The sequence below is a fragment of the Biomphalaria glabrata genome, chromosome 16 (assembly GCF_947242115.1).
Source record: "Biomphalaria glabrata chromosome 16, xgBioGlab47.1, whole genome shotgun sequence".
NCBI classification, from domain to species: Eukaryota; Metazoa; Mollusca; class Gastropoda; family Planorbidae; genus Biomphalaria; species Biomphalaria glabrata.
Window position 1 is genome coordinate 18,772,488 of NC_074726.1, and position 23,420 is coordinate 18,795,907.

General features: G+C 35.8%; 1 protein-coding gene across 3 annotated transcripts; it reads left to right on the top strand.

Moving 5' to 3' along the window:
- Positions 1 to 269: 269 nt before the first annotated feature.
- On the top strand, positions 270 to 19,881 carry LOC106078648 (innexin unc-9-like). 3 transcript variants are annotated; one of them, XM_056013795.1, is made up of 6 exons: positions 270 to 441; positions 1,249 to 1,414; positions 2,100 to 2,215; positions 11,430 to 11,556; positions 16,485 to 16,595; positions 17,627 to 19,881. In XM_056013795.1, coding segments are annotated over exons 3-6 (1,413 nt in total). In that variant the 5' UTR covers positions 270 to 441; positions 1,249 to 1,414; positions 2,100 to 2,213; the 3' UTR covers positions 18,800 to 19,881. The 3 variants fall into 3 exon arrangements, with proteins under 3 accessions (XP_055869770.1, XP_055869769.1, XP_013095053.2); XM_056013794.1 differs by lacking the exon at positions 1,249 to 1,414 and having other exon boundaries at positions 2,011 to 2,215; XM_013239599.2 differs by lacking the exon at positions 1,249 to 1,414.
- The last annotated feature ends 3,539 nt before the right edge of the window (positions 19,882 to 23,420 follow it).

The following is a 23,420-nucleotide window of genomic DNA, read 5'->3' on the forward strand; positions in this document are numbered from 1 at the left end:
CTTTCTTTTTATCTGCCTGGGTGGACCACTTCGGGGTCCGTTTATGAGTTTGTGTTTCCACACAAACTTTCTTTGTAATCTTGTTTAAATTAATAATTAATAATAACATTAGTTAGTTATTAGTATATTTAATAATAATAGGGCCTAATAATAATAGTTTAGTTTGCTTCCAGCAAGTGTTCTATCAGGCTTCTTAACGGGAGTGTCAGCAAGATATCGGTTCCGCATCAGTTGTCAGCAAATAAAAGTAGGTAACAGTATGCCGTGGGAGAAGAAGGTGGGAGGCCTAGAAGTATTCACCATAAATAAGTCAAAGAAATATGTAAATCACTGCATTGAACCAGGCGAACTAATGTTGCAATCTTTGGGCTGGATTAAAATGGCGTTTATGCCTAGAAAATGTAAACTTTGGTAGTTAAAATGTGATCTTAAACCGATTTCGTAAGTATATTCATCATCTTTTATTACATTCACAAGTTAAATAGAAATATCTTGGTAGACACAATAAATGATCATATAGGGCCGATGTGTATTGTCTATCAGTCTTATTTACTTTCAAACATCTCAATTTTTAAGTGATTTCAGCTTGATGTTTGAAATACTGATAGAAGTATAGAGTATAACTATTTGAAATAGAAATGGAAGATTCTTTTAGAAAACATTCTTAGAGAATGGCTGCCTGGTCGTGGAGCACAGCTCTGTACTGGCGTTCAATGGTCTCGATGGTCCCGGGTTCGAAACCTGCCCACCGCCATCTCCCGTCGTACTGAAGGAGGTTTAGGCTAGAATATAATTATCTTCAGATATGTTAAATGGAAAGAGTGAGTTCAAAATTCAATACAAAATTCAGTGTGCAACTTGAGAAACTAAGTTATAGTTTGTGTTACAAGGTAACCAGGGATGAATTACATCTCTCATCTAATAGAATTTTAATTTTACCAAGCTAGGAATTATAAATCATTGCCATTGAAGGTTTTTAAAAGGTTTTATACGACTAATAATAGACTCTTTGAACAACATTTGTATGCATAATAAACTCTCTAGCCAGACTCCTGGTATAAGTATAAATCTACATCATAAAAAAAACTTTTTTTTTAACATGCCATAACATATAGCACAGTAAGCACACTAATACTTAAATAACACACTTAATACTTGAATAACACACTTAATACTTAAATAACACACTTTTCTAGTGTCGATGAGAAAGTTGGGTGTGAGAACAAATATCAATCATTTTGTTTACAGTTATTGACATTCTGATCGATGTGCTTATCAAATTCGATCGATACCAGACCATCGTGGAAAATTGTGCATTGAAGTGAGACAGACTATATAGGCCTATCAATTAGATTTTTAAACAAGCCAATCGAATTATTTGTAACCATTAATTATTGAATATTATCCCAGATACGTAAGTCTGTGTTTAATACGCAATGAGATGAATTTGGGATCTAGAATTAAAGGCAAAGATTTTAAGGGTCGTTTCTATACGAAACTTCACATATCATAGGGCTATTGTGAGTTATTTACATTTATAGTGACTGGCTATTGGGACTCATGTGAAATTTCGACTTACTGGATCATTGAAGATCTATAGTTGACTACCTTAGTTTTTAAAACTTTTTTTTTTACTGTAAAGTTCTCTAGGTTTTGTGGTTATGTGAGTTCTGTATGACTCCCAGAATCCTCTTACATGCTGCAATTATTAGAGTTTTCTAAATACTTTAAATAAACGAATTTCCTTGATATTTCGACTATGAAAGTTTCTCTTTGAGCTCTCTAGATGTTTCGAATGATAAATCTTTGAGGTAATCTACAAGTGATGCCAACAAAAAATGGCTGAACTTCATACCACGAGTTCTATCGGCTACCAAGTCTTAAAAAAACTATTGTGTATACATTTTAATGAATATTTAATATTTATAAATTGGAACTCTTCATGAATCAAAAATATTTACACTCAAAATCTTCATTTATGTAGGTCTTTATGTTTGTATTTTTAAATAGGCTAAGATACAATGTTAAAGAATAAATCTACATGCATTATTAATCAAAGAAGTTATTTAACTGATTAAAAGTCAAATATTAAAATTTAGCCTAAATGTAAGCATTCTGCCATCACAACGTAATGCAATTCAAATCTGGAGGAAAGGTCTGGCGTCATCAGGGTGGATACGGAATAATGCCATGAATGAATTTCAATTCTAGACATGTAAGTAGACATTAAATCTAATGGTTTTTAAGTGTAGTGTAGGCTATGCTTTGCAACTGTAATATTTGCTAAGTAGGCCTACTGATCTGTATAAAGCTTTTTTGTTATTTCAATAAAATTGGACAATCATTAAAGAATTATTTATTGCAATCATCATTCGGTAGACCAGTTTTGGGATCGTATTTTAAGACTACACTCACCAAAAGTAGGCTCTCTAGTTTTGAAAGACAATTTAATGAAAAGGGGAGTATTTTTTGTTTAGCGCTCATTTATGGTAGTTGACATGAAACGATTAAATGGCCAATGGGCTTCTGGGAACTCATTCTTACTTTCCAGTATACCCTGGATACTGTAGAACGTCCTCATGTAAAAAAAAAAAAAAGAGGTGTAACAAAGTTTATTTCATGGAGGAAGAGAACAATGAAATAAACAAAAACTACTTCTTTCTCTATGAATTATGAAAACTACTTCTTTCTCTATGAATTATGAAAACTAATTCTTTCTCTATGAATTATGAAAACTACTTCTTTCTCTATGAACTATGAAAACTACTTCTTTCTCTATGAATTATGAAAACTACTTCTTTCTCTATGAACTATGAAAACTACTTCTTTCTCTATGAATTATGAAAACTACTTCTTTCTCTATGAATTATGAAAACTACTTCTTTCTCTATGAATTATGAAAACTACTTCTTTCTCTATGAATTATGAAAACTACTTCTTTCTCTATGAATTATGAAAACTACTTCTTTCTCTATGAATTATGAATAAAACGTTCTCTTCCTCAGTAGTCAGCCTACTAGCTTGTAGTAATAGAAAAACGATAATCTGTTAGACACCTTATTTATATAGGTTAGTTATTTTAGCGACGCACCATAGATGACGCATATTGAACGGGACTAGTGACGTTTGGGATATGTTGGGTTAGAGACCGGAAAATCAGTTAGCAATAGAATATTCCAGGGTAACGACGTGTTTAGTGACAGAGACTTCTACTGTGGCCTTTTATCATAATAAACCAATGTACAATTGTTCGTCAGTGTTGACTACATCTCTTCACTAGTTATAATCGATGTGCCAGTTCTTGTTTGACTTGTTGGTCAACTGCACGTAATACACCCGAACAATTACACCCAAACGATTGCAGAGTAATTGGTTGACTTCAAGACAGCCTGAACTAGCAACATCACAGTGGCGACCCCGAACCTCGAAGCCCGACGAACATCGAACCGAACCTCGAAGCCCGAACCTCGAAGCCCGACGAACATCGAACCGGACCTCGAAGCAGAACGTTTACTCAGGTGAGGGTCGTGCACTCGAAGATATAAGATTTCATCGGAGTACGGCTGAACACAGCAGTATCGCAGAGTGACTTTGTTTTAGATCTACAAGTAGTCGTCGCCTGTTTGATCGCACGTTCAACGAGCCGTTAACTCAGGGTGACCTTCGTCAGGACAGTAATCATCGTAACGTCTGGTCTACTTAACCAGTATATTCTCAAAGCCTGATCTTCATATGCTGAATCGACCTACAACCAGAGAAACCGTTCATTCATAACGGGTGAGAGATCGTTAGTGAACCTGTTGGACATATTTTTTTTTTTCTTCGTCATAGGAGCCACATCGAGTATCAAGTTTTACCTCGTCAGTTTCGAGAAGGACAGTTTGCCCGCTGTCAGAAGTATTGTGAGTACTACAAGTTTGGTAGCTAACTAAATCGAAATCGCTCTGTCGTCTTACCCTTGGAGAGATTCTTGTGGAGCAGTTTGCTCATTGAACCGGTTGCTTGCCACGTTTATAACGGTCACTGTGTCTAACCTTTGGAAGGTTAGTAAAATCGTAATTGCTGAACATTGATATATCTAATATTCGTCGGTCTAGACGATATCTAGACTTGTTGATAGTGAAGTTGTGGAAACAGCTACGTCCACTTAATTTCGTTGAAAACCGTTAATCGTCTAACGGAACGTCGTCGGAGGTGACCTTGGTTTCACCTAGTCTACATTGGACAGTTGGTCTAATGAAGCAGAGTACAACAGCAAACTTCGTCGTACTACCAGAGTAGCAGCAGAAGCAGTGAACTATTCTTAGAGAACCGTTATTCGTCAGCCCAGATCGAGTCATCGTCAAGAAAGTCGTTATTCGTCAGCCCAGATCAAGTCATCGTCAAGAAAGCCGTTATTCGTCAGCCCAGATCAAGTCATCGTCAAGAAATTCGTTATTCGTCAGTCGTCCAGATCAAGTTGCCGTCAAGAGACTGTTATTTGTCAGTAGTCGTCTACACAAGTCAAGTCATCGCCAGAAGAACCGTTAACCTATTCGTCAGTAACTGTGTACACAAAGTCGTCGGAACTACACATACGGTCATCAACAGTCGTCGAAGAAACTAGAACATTTTGCTGTGGCATATTAAGACATCTGTGGCATTACGTGGGATACTGGTAGCACCGGAGAACAGAGTCGGAACTAGAAGAGAGGCAGTGGAATTTGTTGTGATCTAGCATATTCGGGAGTCCGAACAAAGGGATCTTTCTTATCAAAAGCTAAGTGCCATTTTTCTTATTAGTATATGTTTAGATTGCCCTTAGAAATAGATTTTGTCTAAATTTGGTACGTTAGCCTGAGTAAAATCAGGTGGTGCGCCTTAAAACCCGTCGGGGTAGAAGACGTAATTTAGATGAAAAGCTATATTATACGTTTAGAGTTGTAATTTGTTTTGTTTGTGTAAACGTCATATCCGTTGTTGCCTGGTTACTTCGTGACGTTATCATTGTGTGCCATATTGTCACATCCCAACCCATAGCGATAGTCTCATTTAATTATTTCATTTGTTTATATTATTTTAAATTATTTATTTTTATTAATTTAATTAGATCTGTATTTTTTTTCACTTAATGATAGAAAGTGCGGGTAGGATTCTTTTACTGTGAATCAGACTAAAATAATTTTAGTTTGAGCGGTTAAAATCAAATATGATTTTGCCATGAGAATAATGCCGAAACTGGCTATGTAGTCAAACACTGTCGTCTGGCTAAATTTAGATCTGCAAATTGTTGTACATCTCTTTGGTACAATTAAATCATCTAGACTCTAATTTGAGAATATTATTAATTGAAAGATGAATGAAGGTAGTACATTCTAGATATATATATCTTGTTGAAGGTATATTTGACACTGTATACACATATTTATTTCGCATGGTTAAATAGAACCATAATTTCTGGATCTAGATCTATCTTATCTACTCTAGACTATCTAGACAGTCTTAGAGTCTACTGAGTACTCTAGACACCTCAGTCACATCAAATTTTAAAATTGATCATAGTTATTCATACTAGATCTAATAGTCATAGTGCTCTTGATAACTATAGATCTAAATAGTATTATTATACATACTATAATATACTAGATTTAAATTTGTGTGATACTAGACCTAATATACAGATTTGAATATAACCATAATAACTCAGACTAGATTTATACATTTACTAAATCTATAGATAGAGACATAACATTTAAAATTTGTATAAAAGTGTGGAAAAACTTAAATATAAAATAAGTTTAAAGTATAGCCATAACCAATATAGGCTAAGTAAAAATATATAAATTTGAGTGAAAATAAAATACAATGGCTACATCATCATATGTGGACCTTAAGGAGGTTAAGGAAGCAGCTATGCAGGATGGAAAGGCCATGGAGTTAAAAGGAAAGGACTTAGCAGCTTATGTACAGCAAGTTGTGAGGGAAGAAACAGAACGTCAAAAACAAGAAATAGAGAGACAGAAAGAAGAAAAAAGACAAGAGATAGAAAGACAAGAAAGGATCAGAAAGGAAGAATATGAGCAAGAAAGGCAAGACAAAGAGAGAGAAAAAATTAGAGAACATGAAGCTAAAATGGAGAAGATGAGATTGGATGCAGCACAAGCCAGAGCTCAAATTGAACAAGGAAATAACACAAATAACTCAAATAGTACCACACAAAGAGACAACCCTAATTCACAGACATGGCTAAAGAGAAAGATACAAAGTTTTGATGAACAGAAGGATGACATTGGTGATTTTCTGAAAAGATATGAGGCAAAAATGTCTACATTTAATATGCCTGAAGAAGAGTGGTCTGAAATACTGATGGACTTTGTTCATGGTCAAGCTCTAACAATATGCCAAAATCATGACCATCATATTGATGATAGCTATCAGGTTTTAAAAAGAGAGTTACTGAATGCCTATGGTCATAATGCTACAACATTCAGAAAGAAATACTTTGACAATATACCATCATTAGAAATAGAACCCCAAACTACCATTAATATGGAAAAGGATTTTTTCAATAAGTGGGTAAAATTAGAAAAAGTGAATAACTCTTATGAGGGATTAAAAAATTTTATTCTAGTGGACAACTTTGTAAATAAATGTGATCCTCAATTACAATCTTTTATTAGAGAAAGAAACCCAAAAACTATAGATGAAATAACAGAGATAATGAGAGTATACAAAAATGCCTATCCAAATAAACCATTTTCTGATAGAGATAAGAGCAAAGTAGATTTAATAGGATACACCAAAGAAAATGTTGATAGAAGTAGAAATAGAAATAGATCAAATAGTGGAAATAGAAAATATAATGAAATAACCTGTTTTAAATGTCAAGGAAAAGGTCATATAGCAGCTAACTGTAGAAGAGGGAATAGTAGGTCTGGAAGTAGAAATAGATACAATGAACAAAATAACAGTAGATATAGGAGTAGAGATAGGAATGACAGGGGAAATTATAGAAATAGGAGTTACAGTAGGGAATACAAAAATAAAGGTACAGATAGGATATATTTCATGGAAGGAAATAGGAACAATTTTGCAGTGTACCCAGGGTTTGTAGATAGAATTCCGGTGGAATTAATCAGGGATTCAGGTTGTAACACCTTGGCAGTAAAAACTAAATTTGTCAAACCTCATTGGTATAAAGGGTTTACTAGGAAAGTAGAATTAGCAGATGGCACTGTAAGGGAATTTAAAGCTATAAGAGTATACATTGAAACTCCATTTTTCACTGGCTATTGTGATGGCATTGCAATACCAGAAATGAGATATGATATGTTAGTAGGAAACATAAAAGGAGTTAAAGAATGTTCAAGAAAAGAATTAGAAGACTGGCAAAACAAATACAAAAACATAAGACAAAATCATGAAAACATAGAAACACAAAATATAACAAGTATGATAATAACAAGATCAATGGATAAACAAGATAAGAAACAGGAAAATACAATAAATGTAATAAGTAATGATGAAGAAGAAGAAACCAGTAATGTAATACAAATAGAAAATACAGATGTTAAGGAAAAAGAGATAGAAAATGAAACACAAAATAGTCTTGAAACACAAATATCTCAAAATGAAAAAGAAACAATACCCACATTTGCATTAGAACAAATGAATGACAATATTATTGGGAAAATTTATTCAAGAATATCAGATAAAAACAATAATAATCCAATGGAGAAATTTTATATAGAGAATAAAATATTGTTTAGACAAACAAGTAATGATAACAAGAAAATAAAACAACTTGTCTTACCACAGAAATATTGGAAAGATGTTTTAATTATGACACATGATAATAATTTAGCAGCACATAGGGGAGTAAAGAAATGTTATAGGAATTTGTCAAAACAAGTATTTTGGCCCAAAATGAAAGCAACAATCAATAAATACATAAACTCATGTGACATATGTCAAAAGAGATCTAACAAAAGCCTAGTGAATAAAGCACCTATTCAAGAAATGGATGAACCTACAGCACCATTTCAGAAAGTATCTATTGATTTAATAGGTCCTTTAATTCAAACTGAAAATAATAACAAATACATTCTAACAGTAATAGACATGTTTAGTAGATATCCAGAGGCAATCCCATTATCAAATACAAGTGCAGAAAATATCATTAATGCCATAACTCAAAAAGTAATTACAAGACATGGTATACCTAAAATTATATTGAGTGATCAGGGATCTCAGTTTAAGTCAGAACAATTTAAGAAATGGACTAAACAATACAATATACAGCACATATACTCTTCGGTTTACCACCCGGAGAGTAACGGTTTATGTGAACGATATGGTGGTTCATTAAAAAGATCACTAACAAAGATAATTCAGAATAATCAGAACAGGTGGGATCATTACATTAACTATGTACTATTTGCTCATAGAAACAACATCCATGAAGCAACACAATTTTCACCATATGAAATAATACATGGAAGAAAACCTAGAGATGAATTAGATGTTTTTAAAGAAAATCTAATAGGAAATGAGAATAAATTAAATAATGACAGTGAAACAACAATCACAACAGAATTGAAAGAAATATGGACTCAAGCATATAACAACAATAAGAAGTACAAAGAAAGTGCTCATGAGAATATAAATAAGAAAAGACAATTGAAAACACTAGAAGTAGGAAACAATGTATTAATATTGATAAATGACCTGAAAAATAAAATTGGTAAACAATGGAAAGGTCCATTTAAGGTGATAAAACAAATTAGTGATGTGAATTATCAAATTGAAATAAATGGGAAAAGTAAAACATATCACATAAATAATTTGAAACTGTATCATGATAGAGAAGATGAGTTAATACAAAACATTCAGGAGGAAATAGAAAATAAATTTTCAGAAAGAGAAGAATGCTTGATGATAATAACAAATGAAAATCATAATGAAAAGGATATTAAGGAAATACCTGTAATAGAAACAAAAGAGAATCAAACTTGGCAAAAGATTAATCTTAATAATCTAACTAAGGAAAAGTCAAAAGATATAACTAAAATAATACAGGAATACAAAGAAATTTTTTCCAGTATACCAGGAAAAACTAATATTATTAAACATGACATTAAAGTAACAGATCCAAAACCTATCAAGCTTAAGCCATATAGAATACCGCTACATTTACAAGACAAAGTAAAGAAAGAAATAGACAATTTACTAGAATCAGGTATAATTGAGCCATCAACATCTCCTTATGCTTCACCAATTGTGATAGCCAAAAAGAAGAATGGAGATATAAGGTTATGTATTGATTATAGGAAACTTAACAACATCACAGAATTTGACCCATATCCAATGCCAAATATAGAGGATATTTTACATAAATTAAATGGAGCAAAATTTTTTACTAAATTGGATTTAACTAAAGGTTATTGGCAAATACCTTTAACAGAAAATGCAAAACCTTACACAGCATTTGTAACACCATATGGTATTTTTCAATGGAATTATATGAGTTTTGGATTAGTAAATGCACCTGCCACATTTAATAGAATGATGAACATGATAATTGGAAACAAAGAAAATGTTATTTGCTATTTGGATGACATATGTATTTTTAATAATAGTTGGGAGGAACATTTGGTAGATGTAAAAGAAGTATTCAAAATAATAAAAGAAAGTGGACTTACAATTCAAGCAGAAAAAGTAGAAATAGGATTGGAGGAAATAATTTTCTTAGGACATAAAGTAAATAACAACATGATTAGCCCTATTGAAGATAACATAAAGAAAGTACTTAATATTGAAATACCTACAACAAAAAGACAAATTAAAAGCATATTGGGAATAGTAAATTATTACAGAAAGTTTATAAAGAACTTAGCAGAAATAGTGAATCCATTAAATGACTTACTTAAAAAAGGAAAACCTCAAAAAGTAGTCTGTAATGAGGAATGTGTGAAAGCTATTGACAGAATTAACGATGTTTTTAGTCATGAACTAATATTAAGACTACCTGATAAAGACAAAATATTTTATGTCACAACTGATGCATCTGGTAATGCTATTGGTGGTTGTTTAATGCAGAACTATGATAACTTACATCCTATATTATATGTAAGCAGAAAATTGTCAGAGGCAGAGAAAAAATATAGTGTCATTGAAAGAGAAGCCTTAGCTGTAATATGGGTAATTACTAAGCTAGAGAGCTATTTAATAGGAAGGAAATTCATATTATTAACTGATCATAAACCTATTCAGTATATACAGCAAAAGAGCATGAAAAACAGTCGTGTTTATAGATGGTTCTTAGCACTACAGGAGTATAAATTTGAAGTGAAAGCTATTAGTGGATCTGTGAATATTGTAGCTGATCTATTGTCTAGAATGACATTGAAGTGAAATAATTTTGTAAATAAACTATGATTATATTGAGTATGTAATATATATTAATATATTGACACCATTTATATGTTATGGAAAAGGGAGATAAGTAAATTTGATGTTAAGCATTTAAAAGTAAGTATGGATATTTTTTTTGTGTGAATCATTTCATATATCATTGACGAAAGTTAGTTCTATGGAAAAGGGTGAGTATAAAAGAAAAATGGACAAAAGCGTATAAAAGGGTGGTAAGAAAAAAAAAATTTATTGAATGTGTAAATAAAGTATATAATTGTTTTTTGAAATATTGTATTTTATCAGATTACTGCCAGTGAAGAACATTTGTGAGTGTGTGACGTGCCCATAAGATGCCACATTTTCTTGTATTATGAACTATTATGAACATTGACATGAATATGAGGAACTGTCAAGATGAAGATGTCAAGATGAAGATGTCAAGATTTTATGTTTGTTTGTCTTCCCATTAAATTGAAAATGCCCTTGTAAGACTTGACAGTAGTGGAAAAATATTGACATATTTTTTTTTCAAAGGGGGGAGGAATCTGTTAGACACCTTATTTATATAGGTTAGTTATTTTAGCGACGCACCATAGATGACGCATATTGAACGGGACTAGTGACGTTTGGGATATGTTGGGTTAGAGACCGGAAAATCAGTTAGCAATAGAATATTCCAGGGTAACGACGTGTTTAGTGACAGAGACTTCTACTGTGGCCTTTTATCATAATAAACCAATGTACAATTGTTCGTCAGTGTTGACTACATCTCTTCACTAGTTATAATCGATGTGCCAGTTCTTGTTTGACTTGTTGGTCAACTGCACGTAATACACCCGAACAATTACACCCAAACGATTGCAGAGTAATTGGTTGACTTCAAGACAGCCTGAACTAGCAACATCACAAATGATTACATTTGTCTTATAAGACTTGACTGCTCATTCTTGTCAGTTTAGTATTATTGATAATTATTCTCCATAGGACTTGCTTGTTCATGATTTTCACTTTAGTCTCTATAAAACATGATCTTTCAGGTTGAATAATATTTTATCCTTTGCTGGACTAACAAGAAGATCCGATGAAGATCTGTGTAGTCAGTTTAATTATTTATGGAGTGCCATCGTTCTAGCAGCCATGGGTGGTTTTGTCACCTTAGTGCAGGTAAATGCATTGTGAAGAATTGAGTAATTATCCCATATAAAAGTATGCACTTTATCTTAGGACTTTCGTGCTTAAAATATCTGTTTAAGTAAAAAGCTTTCCAGTGTATCAGATAGTGCATACGTGTTACATAATTAGAAATAGTGGGTTTTTTTTTCCTATGGGGCCACCATATAAATCTCATCTGCGGATGTACCATAGAAAGCTCCTCTACCGCTATACCGTAGAAATGCTCTCTATTATGTTAATGTTGCGCCAGCAGGCAGCAGTCGTGTTTTTTCGTCTCTCGTTTTGGAGGATTTTTGTGTTGCTATTTTCTAGAGCTAAGTGATCTTTCTTATACCATTAGATTTGTGTTGATTTCGTCTATAGATTGGTGTATTTAGTTCGATAGATTTAAGTCACGTTAATTAAATTTAATTAGTTTTTGTATTCATTTACTATCCTTTAGTTTAACAAGCATCTATATAAACAGTAACAGAGTGATACTCATAGCCCGAGGGATTGATGTGCTTGGTAAAACCGTGTACCGTGGCCACTACATAGCAGTCGGAGCGCAAACCTGTGTGTCATCAGTCCTAGTGTGTCAAATCACCGTACTGGAGTCATGGACGCTAATCTATTACGTCGCATAGGACGCACATGTGTGTTACTCAAATCACGACTAGACAGCGAGGTTTTCCGAAATATTCGTCGACTTGGCATCGGGCGTAAACTGCCGACAGTTCGTGGGTCTAGGGCTGGGCGTCTTATTCGCCTATGGTATAACCTACCGCAATTCAACTCAACAGATACATGTCACACAGTTTCCAGGACTCTTAACTGTGTTGTTAACCCCACCCCTACCCCTGTCATTTCTTCTACGACAGAGTTCAGCAGTTCCCTACTAAACTGTTTTATTAACCACCCCACCCCTATTGCTCCTCACACAACAGAGGTCAGATGTCCCCATCAAAAACCTATAATTCGGGATATTACTCCTCCGGTGTCTTCAAAATGTGCTACGCCTCTGGTGACTATATCCTCCAGTCTGCTTAAAATAATGCACCTCAACGCCCAGTCATGCAGTAACAAAGCTCTTGAGCTTGCAGACACCATCACTGATGATAGCTACGACATCGTTTTCCTTAGTGAGACATGGTTTAAAGAAGTTGGTGATGAGCCAAGAACCATTGAGCTAACGCCACCAGGCTTTATTTTAAAGAGTCTACCTCGAAAAACAGGCAGCGGAGGGGGCTTAGCAATACTGTACAGAGATAGTCTAGCAAAGTATGTAACAATAAGACCTGAAAGCTCAACGTACACGACCTTTGAGATGTGCGAGTTTCGCCTTTCCCACCACAGTAGAACACTGACTTTTATTTTCCTGTACCGCCCACCACCAAGCAAGAGAAATAAATTGACAACAAAAGTTTTCATCGAAGAATTTCAAGACCTCCTTGACAGTCACATATCAACAAAAGATCTATTTGTCATAGGCGATGTGAACTTGCATTTTGACAGTGAAAATGAGACATACGCGATGTCGCTGAAAAATGCGCTAAAGGATCGCAACTTAGACCAACTGATAAATGTTCCGACACACGTCAAAGGCCATACTCTTGACTGGATTGTTACAAATGCAAGTGAGCTTGTAGCCAAACTCAATGTCTCAGACCGCGGCTTGTCAGATCATTTTCTCGTAAACTTTGAAATGCGCCTATCAAAAGCAAAAAGGCCAAAGAAAAACGTGACTTCCCGTAAACTTAAAGCCATAGATATTGCCTCCTTCAAAATGGACGTGACCTCTTTGCTGTTGCAACAGAGCAACACAGACGTTCTCAGCAATTACAATTCTTGCTTGAAAAAGTTGCTGGACAGCCATGCACCTCTTGTCACTCGTACAGTCTCAGTTAGGCCATCTGCACCCTGGTTGACGGAAGACATAAAGACTGCCAAACTTATTCGCCGACGTGCCGAACGTACATTTCAAAAGACAGGTCTGACGATACATCGACAAATATACATACGAGAAAAAAACAAGGTTAACCGTATGATTAGAGACGCAAAAGCTAGTCATATTCGACAAAAAATCGAAAATTCTGATTCTTCAAAGGAGCTATTCAGGATCACCGCTGAAATGTTAGGGGGAGCAAATAACGAACGTTTGCCGTCATCTATCCCATTATCTGAACTTCCTGATTCCTTCAATAGATTCTTCATTGGGAAGATTGAGCAGATTAGAAATGACATGCCATCCCTCTCATCACAGCTTGACCACTCTCCAATTTTTCAAAATACTCCTTTTTGCGAGTTTCAGCGTGTATCTGAAGATTATGTCAAAAGTACTATTTTGAAGATGCCAAATAAGTCATGTGACCTTGATCCCATTCCAACCTCCTTGCTCCTTGAATGTTTAGATGAGCTTGTACCTACAATTACCAACATTGTGAACTCTTCACTGACTTCAGGCATTGTACCACAGCAATTTAAGCATGCACTTGTCAGGCCATTATTAAAGAAATCCAGTCTTGACCCGGAATGTCTAAAAAACTATCGCCCGGTTTCAAATCTTCCCTTCCTGTCAAAGCTTCTGGAGCGCATCGTGTTAGTGCAAATTCTTTCTCATCTTGAACAGTACTGTCTCTTGGAAGAATTTCAATCAGCATATAGGAAGTGCCGTAGCACAGAGACAGCAGTGGTCAGGGTACTAAACGACTTACTTCACAATTCCGACAAAGGCCACATATCAATTCTTTCTATGCTGGACTTGTCCGCAGCCTTTGATACGCTAGACCATGAAATTATGATGGCCAGATTCTCTGCAACTTTTGGTTTAGCAGGAGTCGTCCTAAAGTGGCTTGGATCCTACCTGACGGAACGCACCCAAAGTGTCGTTGTTAGCGGGACGGAATCAACAAGCTTACTTTTGAAGTACGGAGTACCCCAAGGATCAGTTCTAGGCCCAGTACTGTTCACTATGTACACATATCCACTCAGCGGTGTCATACGGCCAACCGACATCTTATACCATTTCTTTGCCGATGACTCACAGTTATACGATTCATCAGTACCCTCAGAGGTGTCGCATCTGGCAGAGAAAATCAGTAGTACCGTTGCCAGGGTGAGCGATTGGATGGTTGAAAATAAACTCAAGATGAACGAAGACAAGACAGAAATAATTAAGATTGGCACTAGGAACAATGTCTCAAAAGTTGAAAGCACAGATTCTCTCTTTATCACGAACTGCCATGTTCCTTTTGTCCATGTAGTGCGGAATCTTGGAGTTTTCTTCGACTCAACACTATCTTTCGACCCACACATAAATCAGCTCTGCAAAGGTCTTTATCTGCAGCTGCGCAGATTAGGCCAGATCCGACCATATTTAACAACGGAGTCAACAAAAACGCTAGCTGTAGCATTCATACTCTCCCGCCTTGACTACTGCAACGCCGTGCTAGCAGGTATACCTGATGACAAAATAGCCAAGCTGCAACGTATACAGAACAACGCCGCTCGAATAGTCCTTAAAAAAACTAGACAAGATTCTGCTACTACGCTCTTGCGCACGCTCCATTGGCTTCCCGTGAAAGCGAGAATCGATTACAAGGTCGCCACACTTTGTCATCAGTGTATATATAACAATGAGATGCCCTTGTACCTTAGCGAACTCATTACTCCATATGTCCCCCAGAGAACCCTGCGCTCAATGGACTCAACGCTTTTAGTAGTGCCACGTTTCTCCCTCAAAAGCTACGGTCTGCGTGCTTTTTCAGTTCACGGACCAAAGGTTTGGAACTCACTCCCCATTGATCTCAGACAGACAACATGCTATACCACTTTTAAGAAGAACATTAAGACCTACTTGTTTAAAACTTTTTTAGATTAACTGTTATTTTAGCAGTTGTGTTTATGTTTGTAATGTTGTTACAGCGCCTTGAGCCTACATTTTGTTTGTTAACAGCGCTTTATAAATAAAATTATTATTATTATTATTATTATTATTATTACTGCTCCATATAAATCCCCTATATCGCTGTACCATATAAATCTCATCTTTGCCATTGCACTTCGAGCACGATACAGGTGTCGATGTATTCATATTTGTAAAATCCCTTTTCCGTTTTTGAGATCTAAAATGACAGACTAACGAACAAACAGACAGCACAAAAATCTTTTACCAACGTGGGGGTGGGGGCGTTAAACATTTTCTTACAATCAAAAATGTCTATTGAATGTTCTATTTATTTAAGTTTTTATAATGCAAATTTGACGCTAGAATTGAGCTTTTCATTAGTTATTCAGGCCTAAATTCTAAGACTACTACAGTAGCAAAAGAGACAGACACCTTTATATTGTTTTGGTTGATATGACTAAAGCCCTTGACATGGCCAGCAGAAGTGGCATTTTCAAAGAAAATAGATTGTCCTCCCAAAAACCTGAAATTCATTGTGTACTTTCATGAGTGAAATTCAATGAAGCACAGTCAGCACCTTTTTAGGTTGGCAGAGGTGTCAAGCAGGGATGTGTACTCACACCTACTGTGTTTGGCCAATTCTTTTCCCGGCTACTGCATTATGCTTACAGCGACACCAACTTCGAACTCAAGGCCTTGAACTATTCAAGTACTTATAAAAGATATTTTAAAGTCTATTGTTAATTAAACATTTTTAGCCGATTTTTTCCACAATGTTTATTTCCCTATAGCTTAATACATTTTGTATAAAAAAAAAAACAACAACACTAAATTACTAAACTACGACTAATTGATTTAATTTTTTTACATTAATTCATGTGTGTTACCAACAATGAAAAAATGTGCACAATTTCAACTTGTTCCGAGAAAGGGAGTGGGAGAAATAATATGTCACAAATATCAATCAACAAGAATGTCCCCAAAATAAACAATACGCTTAAAATAGTTATAACTACTTCCATATTTATATTAGTACGCAGGGACTCCTATTGCCTGTTGGTGTCCAGCGGAGATGCCGGAATTTCAATGTAACTACACTCGTGCCTTGTGTTGGGTGAAACAGAATAACTATTACGTTCATGAGGTAGGAGACAGCTCTTGTTTCTTTGTTAAGTTCAACAGATATTAACTTCAAGCTAAACAGATATTAACATGGGAGACATTACTTAAGTTCAACAGATATTAACTTCAAGCTAAACAGATATTAACATGGGAGACATTACTTAAGTTCAACAGATATTAACTTCAAGCTAAACAGATATTAACATGGGAGACATTACTTAAGTTCAACAGATATTAATTTCAAGCTAAAAAGATATTAACATGGGAGACATTACTTGAGTTCAACAGATATTAATTTCAAGCTAAAAAGATATTAACATGGGAGACATTACTTGAGTTCAACAGATATTAATTTCAAGCTAAACAGATATTAACATGGGAGACATTACTTGAGTTCAACAGATATTAATTTCAAGTAAAAAAAAGATATTAACATGGGAGACATTACTTGAGTTCAACAGATATTAATTTCAAGCTAAACAGATATCAACATTGGGGACGTTACTTAAATTCAAATCCCCCCTCTAGTATGTTGGCCGATTTGGTGGGATGCGGAGGTGGCGATGTATATGCATATATATTTACTTTACGCGCTTTTATGCATAGGGTTTGGGTTTACTGGGCGTTAGGGTTAGGGTTTGGACACAAATCGACCCACCCCCACACACACACACACTCCTGGATCCGCTAGTGGCACAATGACCAACCGCCTTTTACTTTCCCCCAACTACCCAACTTAAGTCAGGTAGCCATTTTAGTACGGTGGACTCAGGGGCACCCTAAAATCCCTAAATTCTAAATCACAGTCTTCACCAGGATTCGAACCCAGGACTCCAGATTTGGAAGCTAAGCGCTTAACCACTCAAACCACCAGACCCCACTTTCCTAGTTAAGCTCAACAGATGGGAGACATTTCTTACTTGTTTCCTAATTACGTTCAACTGTGTTTTTAAATTCAGAGGAAGTCTACATATGTTGAAAAGATAAAATAAAATTATCTAAGGAAGATTTAGCTAAGGAAGAATTTATTTGATCTTTTGTTTTGTTCCCTAGGATGAAGACATAATACCTAACCAAGAAGGCCACTATAGTGAAAGCATTGCTTACTACCCCTGGGTTCCATGGATACTCTTCTTTATGGCCTGTTTGGTCAAGCTACCACATTATATCTGGCATTCTTTCGCCCACTCTTCTGGTCTGAACCTGGTCAAATTAGTTGAACTAGCAGACTCTCACGAGGACATTGAAAATTTAGCTCGAATTTTAAGGTTATGGCTGGTACGAACCGGAATCCCACGATCCAGTAAATGTAGCAGTGTAAAGTATTTTCTTGGAAGCATAGGCTTCTTTTGGCTAGGCAAGCAACATAAGACCTATCTGGCAGGACTAGTGCTATTCATTAAATTCACATACTTGCTGGTAGCTCTGGCCATGCACTATAGTTTAAATGTTTTCATTGATGAAGATTTTATGTGGTACGGATTTGAAATATTTGAAAACTACCTAAGGGGTGTTCCACAATTTTCTGCCAGGTTTCCAGCGCAGACTCTTTGTGACATGGAGATAAGGCAGTTCGCTATAGTTCATCGTTATACTATTCAGTGTATTTTACCCATCAATAGGTTCAGTGAGAAAATTTTTATTTTTGTCTGGTTTTGGTTGCTTTTGTTGATCATACTGAATGCATGGAGCTTGTTCAAATGGTCCATTCGGTTGCTTTCGCCAGCAGAAAGACTTCGTTTCGTGCAAGCTTATGTTGAAATCACTTTGCACCTAATTGAGCGACAGAAGCTAGGAAGTAAACCAACGGAGGACGCCCACTATGACACAGTTTACAATCACAGCGTATTTACCTACCCAAACGTGAACATTTCTGTGTCCAGTCTATCTACGGTCAAGGCGTCAGACGGCAGTCTTAAAACTCGAAAACGCATTCAGTCAACTCTACATGAACTTTTCTCGCAAGGGTCAAGGCCGCGCCAAAATTTTCGAATTGAGGCGAGTGAGAAAGAGGCCGAGGAATTTGAATTGCAAGAAAAGTTATATGCCATGGAAGAGAGACGCCAAAAGAAAATAATAAGAATAACCAAGCGAATAATGAAGAGATTTGGCCACGATGGCGTTGTTGTTTTCAGAACGTTGGAAGATGCTGTCGGTGTTATCATGGCAAATCAAATTTTTCAGGAACTTTATGAGCAGCTGAACTCTTCTCTTCATTACTCTTAGAAGTCATTGAGCACACGCTAGCACCAAAACATCAACGTATTCTGTGGGACACAGACCTATTTCATTGTTACATCTAGTTCACTTTTGTACATGTTTTAATTCGATTACACTCATTGACACAGTTTTTCAGTAACAACTGGATGTATTCACGTACAATTTAGTTAATTCACACTCTTTTTTAGCTCGTTTATGGAACTTTTGGCAATTATTAGTTCAAAAGCCTTATTGGCATTGCTTACAACCTTCCCACTGACCAATATGCAGGCCTATATTTATATTTAATGCCTATATGGCTATATTCCTATATAGACATTCAACTCTACATGTAGACTAATGAAACCAATCATTTGAAAAAAAAAAGGTTCCGTCCAAGCCCCCAAAAGGCATGACAGGGGTAGTCCACCCTAACTAAATTTCTATATAGACTTGTGCGCAAAGAGTTGTTTACACATATTAGGGCCTACTTTGCATTATTGTTACTGACCTAATAGACTAAATACAATTATTTCATTGTTTTAATCATTTAAACTGAAATTTTTAAAAATAAAAATTAAATAATTTTATGTATTTGTTTCAATGATATTCTTTAAACTATGCTAATATGCAATGAACTGGTATATTTTTGAATGTATTTTAATTAGATTATTTTTTTCTAAATGAAAAGTAACTTATTTTCAAAAGGAATGTGTGCTTGAAACATATTAGGGTGTAGTATCTTTTTTTTTTATATAACTAGATACATATAACATAACTATTTATGTATTTTATTTAATTAGAGAACAAAAGATGGATTATTTTATCAATTTATTATCATTAAACACAACAACAGATACATTTATATACTGTTATAAACCTGGTGGTGGCACAGATGGGGGTAGTGGTGTGAGTGTAGTCAGCCGACGCAAATCGCCCCAGGCCAGCGCTAGACGAGCGGTCAACCGTGACGAGTTACGATGGTCAGCCGAGTCGAGTGTCAACAGGACGGTTCGGGAAGGATCGCCGTCGTGAACAGAGCTCAGGGGCGTCACGAGGCATGTAGTCATGTGACGAAGCTAGAAACGTTTTAAAGTGTTACGTTATTTTGGAGCCCTGAGTTGTCAAGTTCTTTAAGTTGGTGGTGTATTGTGCAGTTTGCAGAGAGCCTGGATAGTGAGATACGTAACAATACTATTTCAAAATATAAGAGCTAATGTCACACAAAGATTTGGGTGGAAAAAAATAAGTATCTTTGACTTCAATTTTGAATTAATGATTCCATTTGTTTCTCTCTTCCTTGTTATCATAATAACCCGAGGCAAATATACAGTAATTGATTTTAAAAACATGTTTTAGGTTTTTTATTGACTGTATGGTTGAAATTGTATTTGGAATTTAAGGAGTCATATGCTACATTACCTAGCTACATAAGAATTTTAGGCGTTTAAGTATTTTAACTAATATAAAGAATATAAATGTTGTCTGTCAACATTCAGTAAGCAATGGAATCTAAATGATTTCATATCAACAAGCATTCTGTCCTGTGTCTATTTGAAGTCATGCAGACATGTAGAGTGTTTCAGTGGCTGTTATGTCAACATGCAGTAAGTTTTCATATTCTCAGGTCAACACTTAGTGAGTCATGATTGGTAAGTATATATTGAATTCTAGAGGGTCATCTTTGCCATGTTCCAGACCTGTAATAAAAAGGTTATATTATTCTTTTGATTATCAGCGCATTCATTTTCAAACATAGTTTTGATTATATAACAACAAAAAGATTTTTTAAAATAAAATCTCACCCATTTCACAACTAGAAAAATTAATAAGTAATTAAATAAATAAATTAATTAATTAAAACTTAATAATTAATACTTTCAAAAGGTTCCGTAAGGTTGTCATGGCTGGAAATGGTAATGAATATAAGCACTCCATTATCTATAAAAATGCTTGTTAATCTCATTTAGTCTATAACAACCAGTGCAACTCCTGGCTTTCATGATTGTTTTCATTAACAGAAAAAAGAGCTAAGGTGATTAACTGGCATCTAAACCAGTAAGCTTTGGGCAGGAGGGGGCTCGTTAGCCAAGGGTGGCTACCCACCTAGAAGGAAAACTCTGGATTCAAAGCTCTGCTGCCTTGCAGCTATACCCAATCATGTGAAAGGAAGTCAAAAATCAGGAGCTGGCAATTCTTAGGCAGTTTGAGAACTCAGTGCTACATCCTGGCAGAGCCTACAACGCCGCTGACCCCAAACAGTATCAATACATCAGCTGCATGGAGAGGAGGGAACTGATGTGTAGGCAACATCGTTCTGACCACAGCTAATGCCCAGGTATTCATCACATCAGAAATGAGATGATCCATAGTCGCTTGACGAATGAAGGAGGCCTTATCTATATCTTTTATTTTCAAGATAAAAGATTTAAACATGCAGCGAGTTACTACAGCTGTTTATTGTCATGGTGGATATGGACAGGTCAAAAATCTGCATTGTCAAGTTTCACAATGGTCTAAAAGCTATAAAGCAACTTCACCTCAATCACAATGTCCCAGCACCATGTTGAAAATCAGCGTTTTATTTTTTACTTTTGAAATCCATTTTTAAATAAACTTTAAAAACGTTTTAACTAAGTGTTAAAAACAATATAAAATTACGTCTGCATTATAAATAAATGTCCAACAAATGTAGTCAAGATTAAAGCAAGAAAGGAATGAAAGAAACATGTCCACAATAACAAGTTTTACCTTGCTTAACAGAACAAGATATGGACAAAATTTTACACACGCAATATCAAAACTGGACACACACACAAAATGAAATAAATACTAATAAATAAAACAAATGTCACCTTTTAAAATGTCACAGTGACATGTTAAGGTTTGGATGGATGGTCATCATCTTTTTCTTCTTGGCCCATTGTCAAAACATCATTCATTAAAAAAAGTTCCTTGTCTGAAAAAAAAATTTTAAACTTCAAGAATTACAATTATTATTGTATGGAGTCAACCCAAGACCAATACATACATTATCAACATATTACAATAAAAAATGTCACATTCGCCACTCAACCGGTCAGAAAAGATGTTTGGAAAGCTCCATAAGCTCACTCAGAGTTGTCCGGGGCGAAGCCACTAGCGCCAATCGTTTTTCTACATTTCTGAGCTTCAGAAACTCTTTCTTCTGGCGTCTACTACGCATTATTTTCCTCATAATGGAAAGATTACAAGTCAAATAGAAATAAATTAAGAAGGCCTGGGACATGTTGATACTAAATTGTGAGACATTCGAGGTAGCAATTTTTATTTTTAAAAAGCATTGCATTTTTCCGACTTGGGTGTCACCCCCTAGTGGGTGTCATCCGGTGCGGCCCGCACCCCCGCACCTGCCTAGTGACGCCACTGTTAGTGCATTTTATATTATCATTTCAGTTAGTAAATAACTGCTTTGGAGTGCTTTCACTCATGTTTTCAGCCAGTCAGCCAAGAGGGTGTGGCACGAGGACGATGGGACTTTTAGGCTGTTGACTATTCTAAAGAACTAAGCTGTCAAATCACCTTTCAGGCTTTTGACCACGCTAAAGAATATGGCTGTCAATTCACCTTTCCCACTACCATACACCCCTTGTCAATATACAGTCTGTCTTCTTAAATGTTCCAGATCTGAAGTAAGTCACGAGGGAAATGTAGTCTGGTCAACATAGAGAATGTCACAGTGGCTATGTGATGTCAGGTCAAAGTAGAGAATGTCACAGTGGCTATGTGATGTCAGGTCAACGTAGAGAATGTCACAGTGGCTATGTGATGTCAGGTCAACAAAGAGAATGTCACAGTGGCTATGTGATGCCAGGTCAACAAAGAGAATGTCACAGTGGCTATGTGATGTCAGGTCAACAAAGAGAATGTCACAGTGGCTATATGATGTCAGGTCAACAAAGAGAATGTCACAGTGGCTTTGTGATGTCAGGTCGACGTAGAGAATGTCACAGTGGCTATGTGATGTCAGGTCAACAAAGAGAATGTCACAGTGGCTATGTGATGTCAGGTCAACAAAGAGAATGTCACAGTGGCTATGTGATGTCAGGTCAACGTAGAGAATGTCACAGTGGCTATGTGATGTCAAGTCAACGTAGAGAATGTCACAGTGGCTATGTGATGTCAGGTCAACGTAGAGAATGTCACAGTGGCTATGTGATGTCAAGTCAACGTAGAGAATGTCACAGTGGCTATGTGATGTCAGGTCAAAGTAGAGAATGTCACAGTGGCTATGTGATGTCAGGTCAACGTAGAGAATGTCACAGTGGCTATGTGATGTCAGGTCAACGTAGAGAATGTCACAGTGGCTATGTAATGTCAGGTCAACGTAGAGAATGTCACAGTGGCTATGTGATGTCAGGTCAACAAAGAGAATGTCACAGTGGCTATGTGATGTCAGGTCAACAAAGAGAATGTCACAGTGGCTATGTGATGTCAGGTCAACAAAGAGAATGTCACAGTGGCTTTGTGATGTCAGGTCAACGTAGAGCATGTCACAGTGACTATGTGATGTCAGGTTAACGTAGAGAATGTCACAGTGGCTATGTGATGTTAAGTCAACGTAGAGAATGCCACAGTGGCTATGTGATGTCAGGTCAACGTAGAGCAT

Coding starts and splice junctions, on each gene's coding strand:
- LOC106078648 (XM_056013795.1), top strand. Junction 11,557..16,484: donor GTTTTGTCACCTTAGTGCAG/GTAAATGCATTG, acceptor TATTTATATTAG/TACGCAGGGACTCCTATTGC. Junction 16,596..17,626: donor ATAACTATTACGTTCATGAG/GTAGGAGACAGC, acceptor TTTGTTCCCTAG/GATGAAGACATAATACCTAA.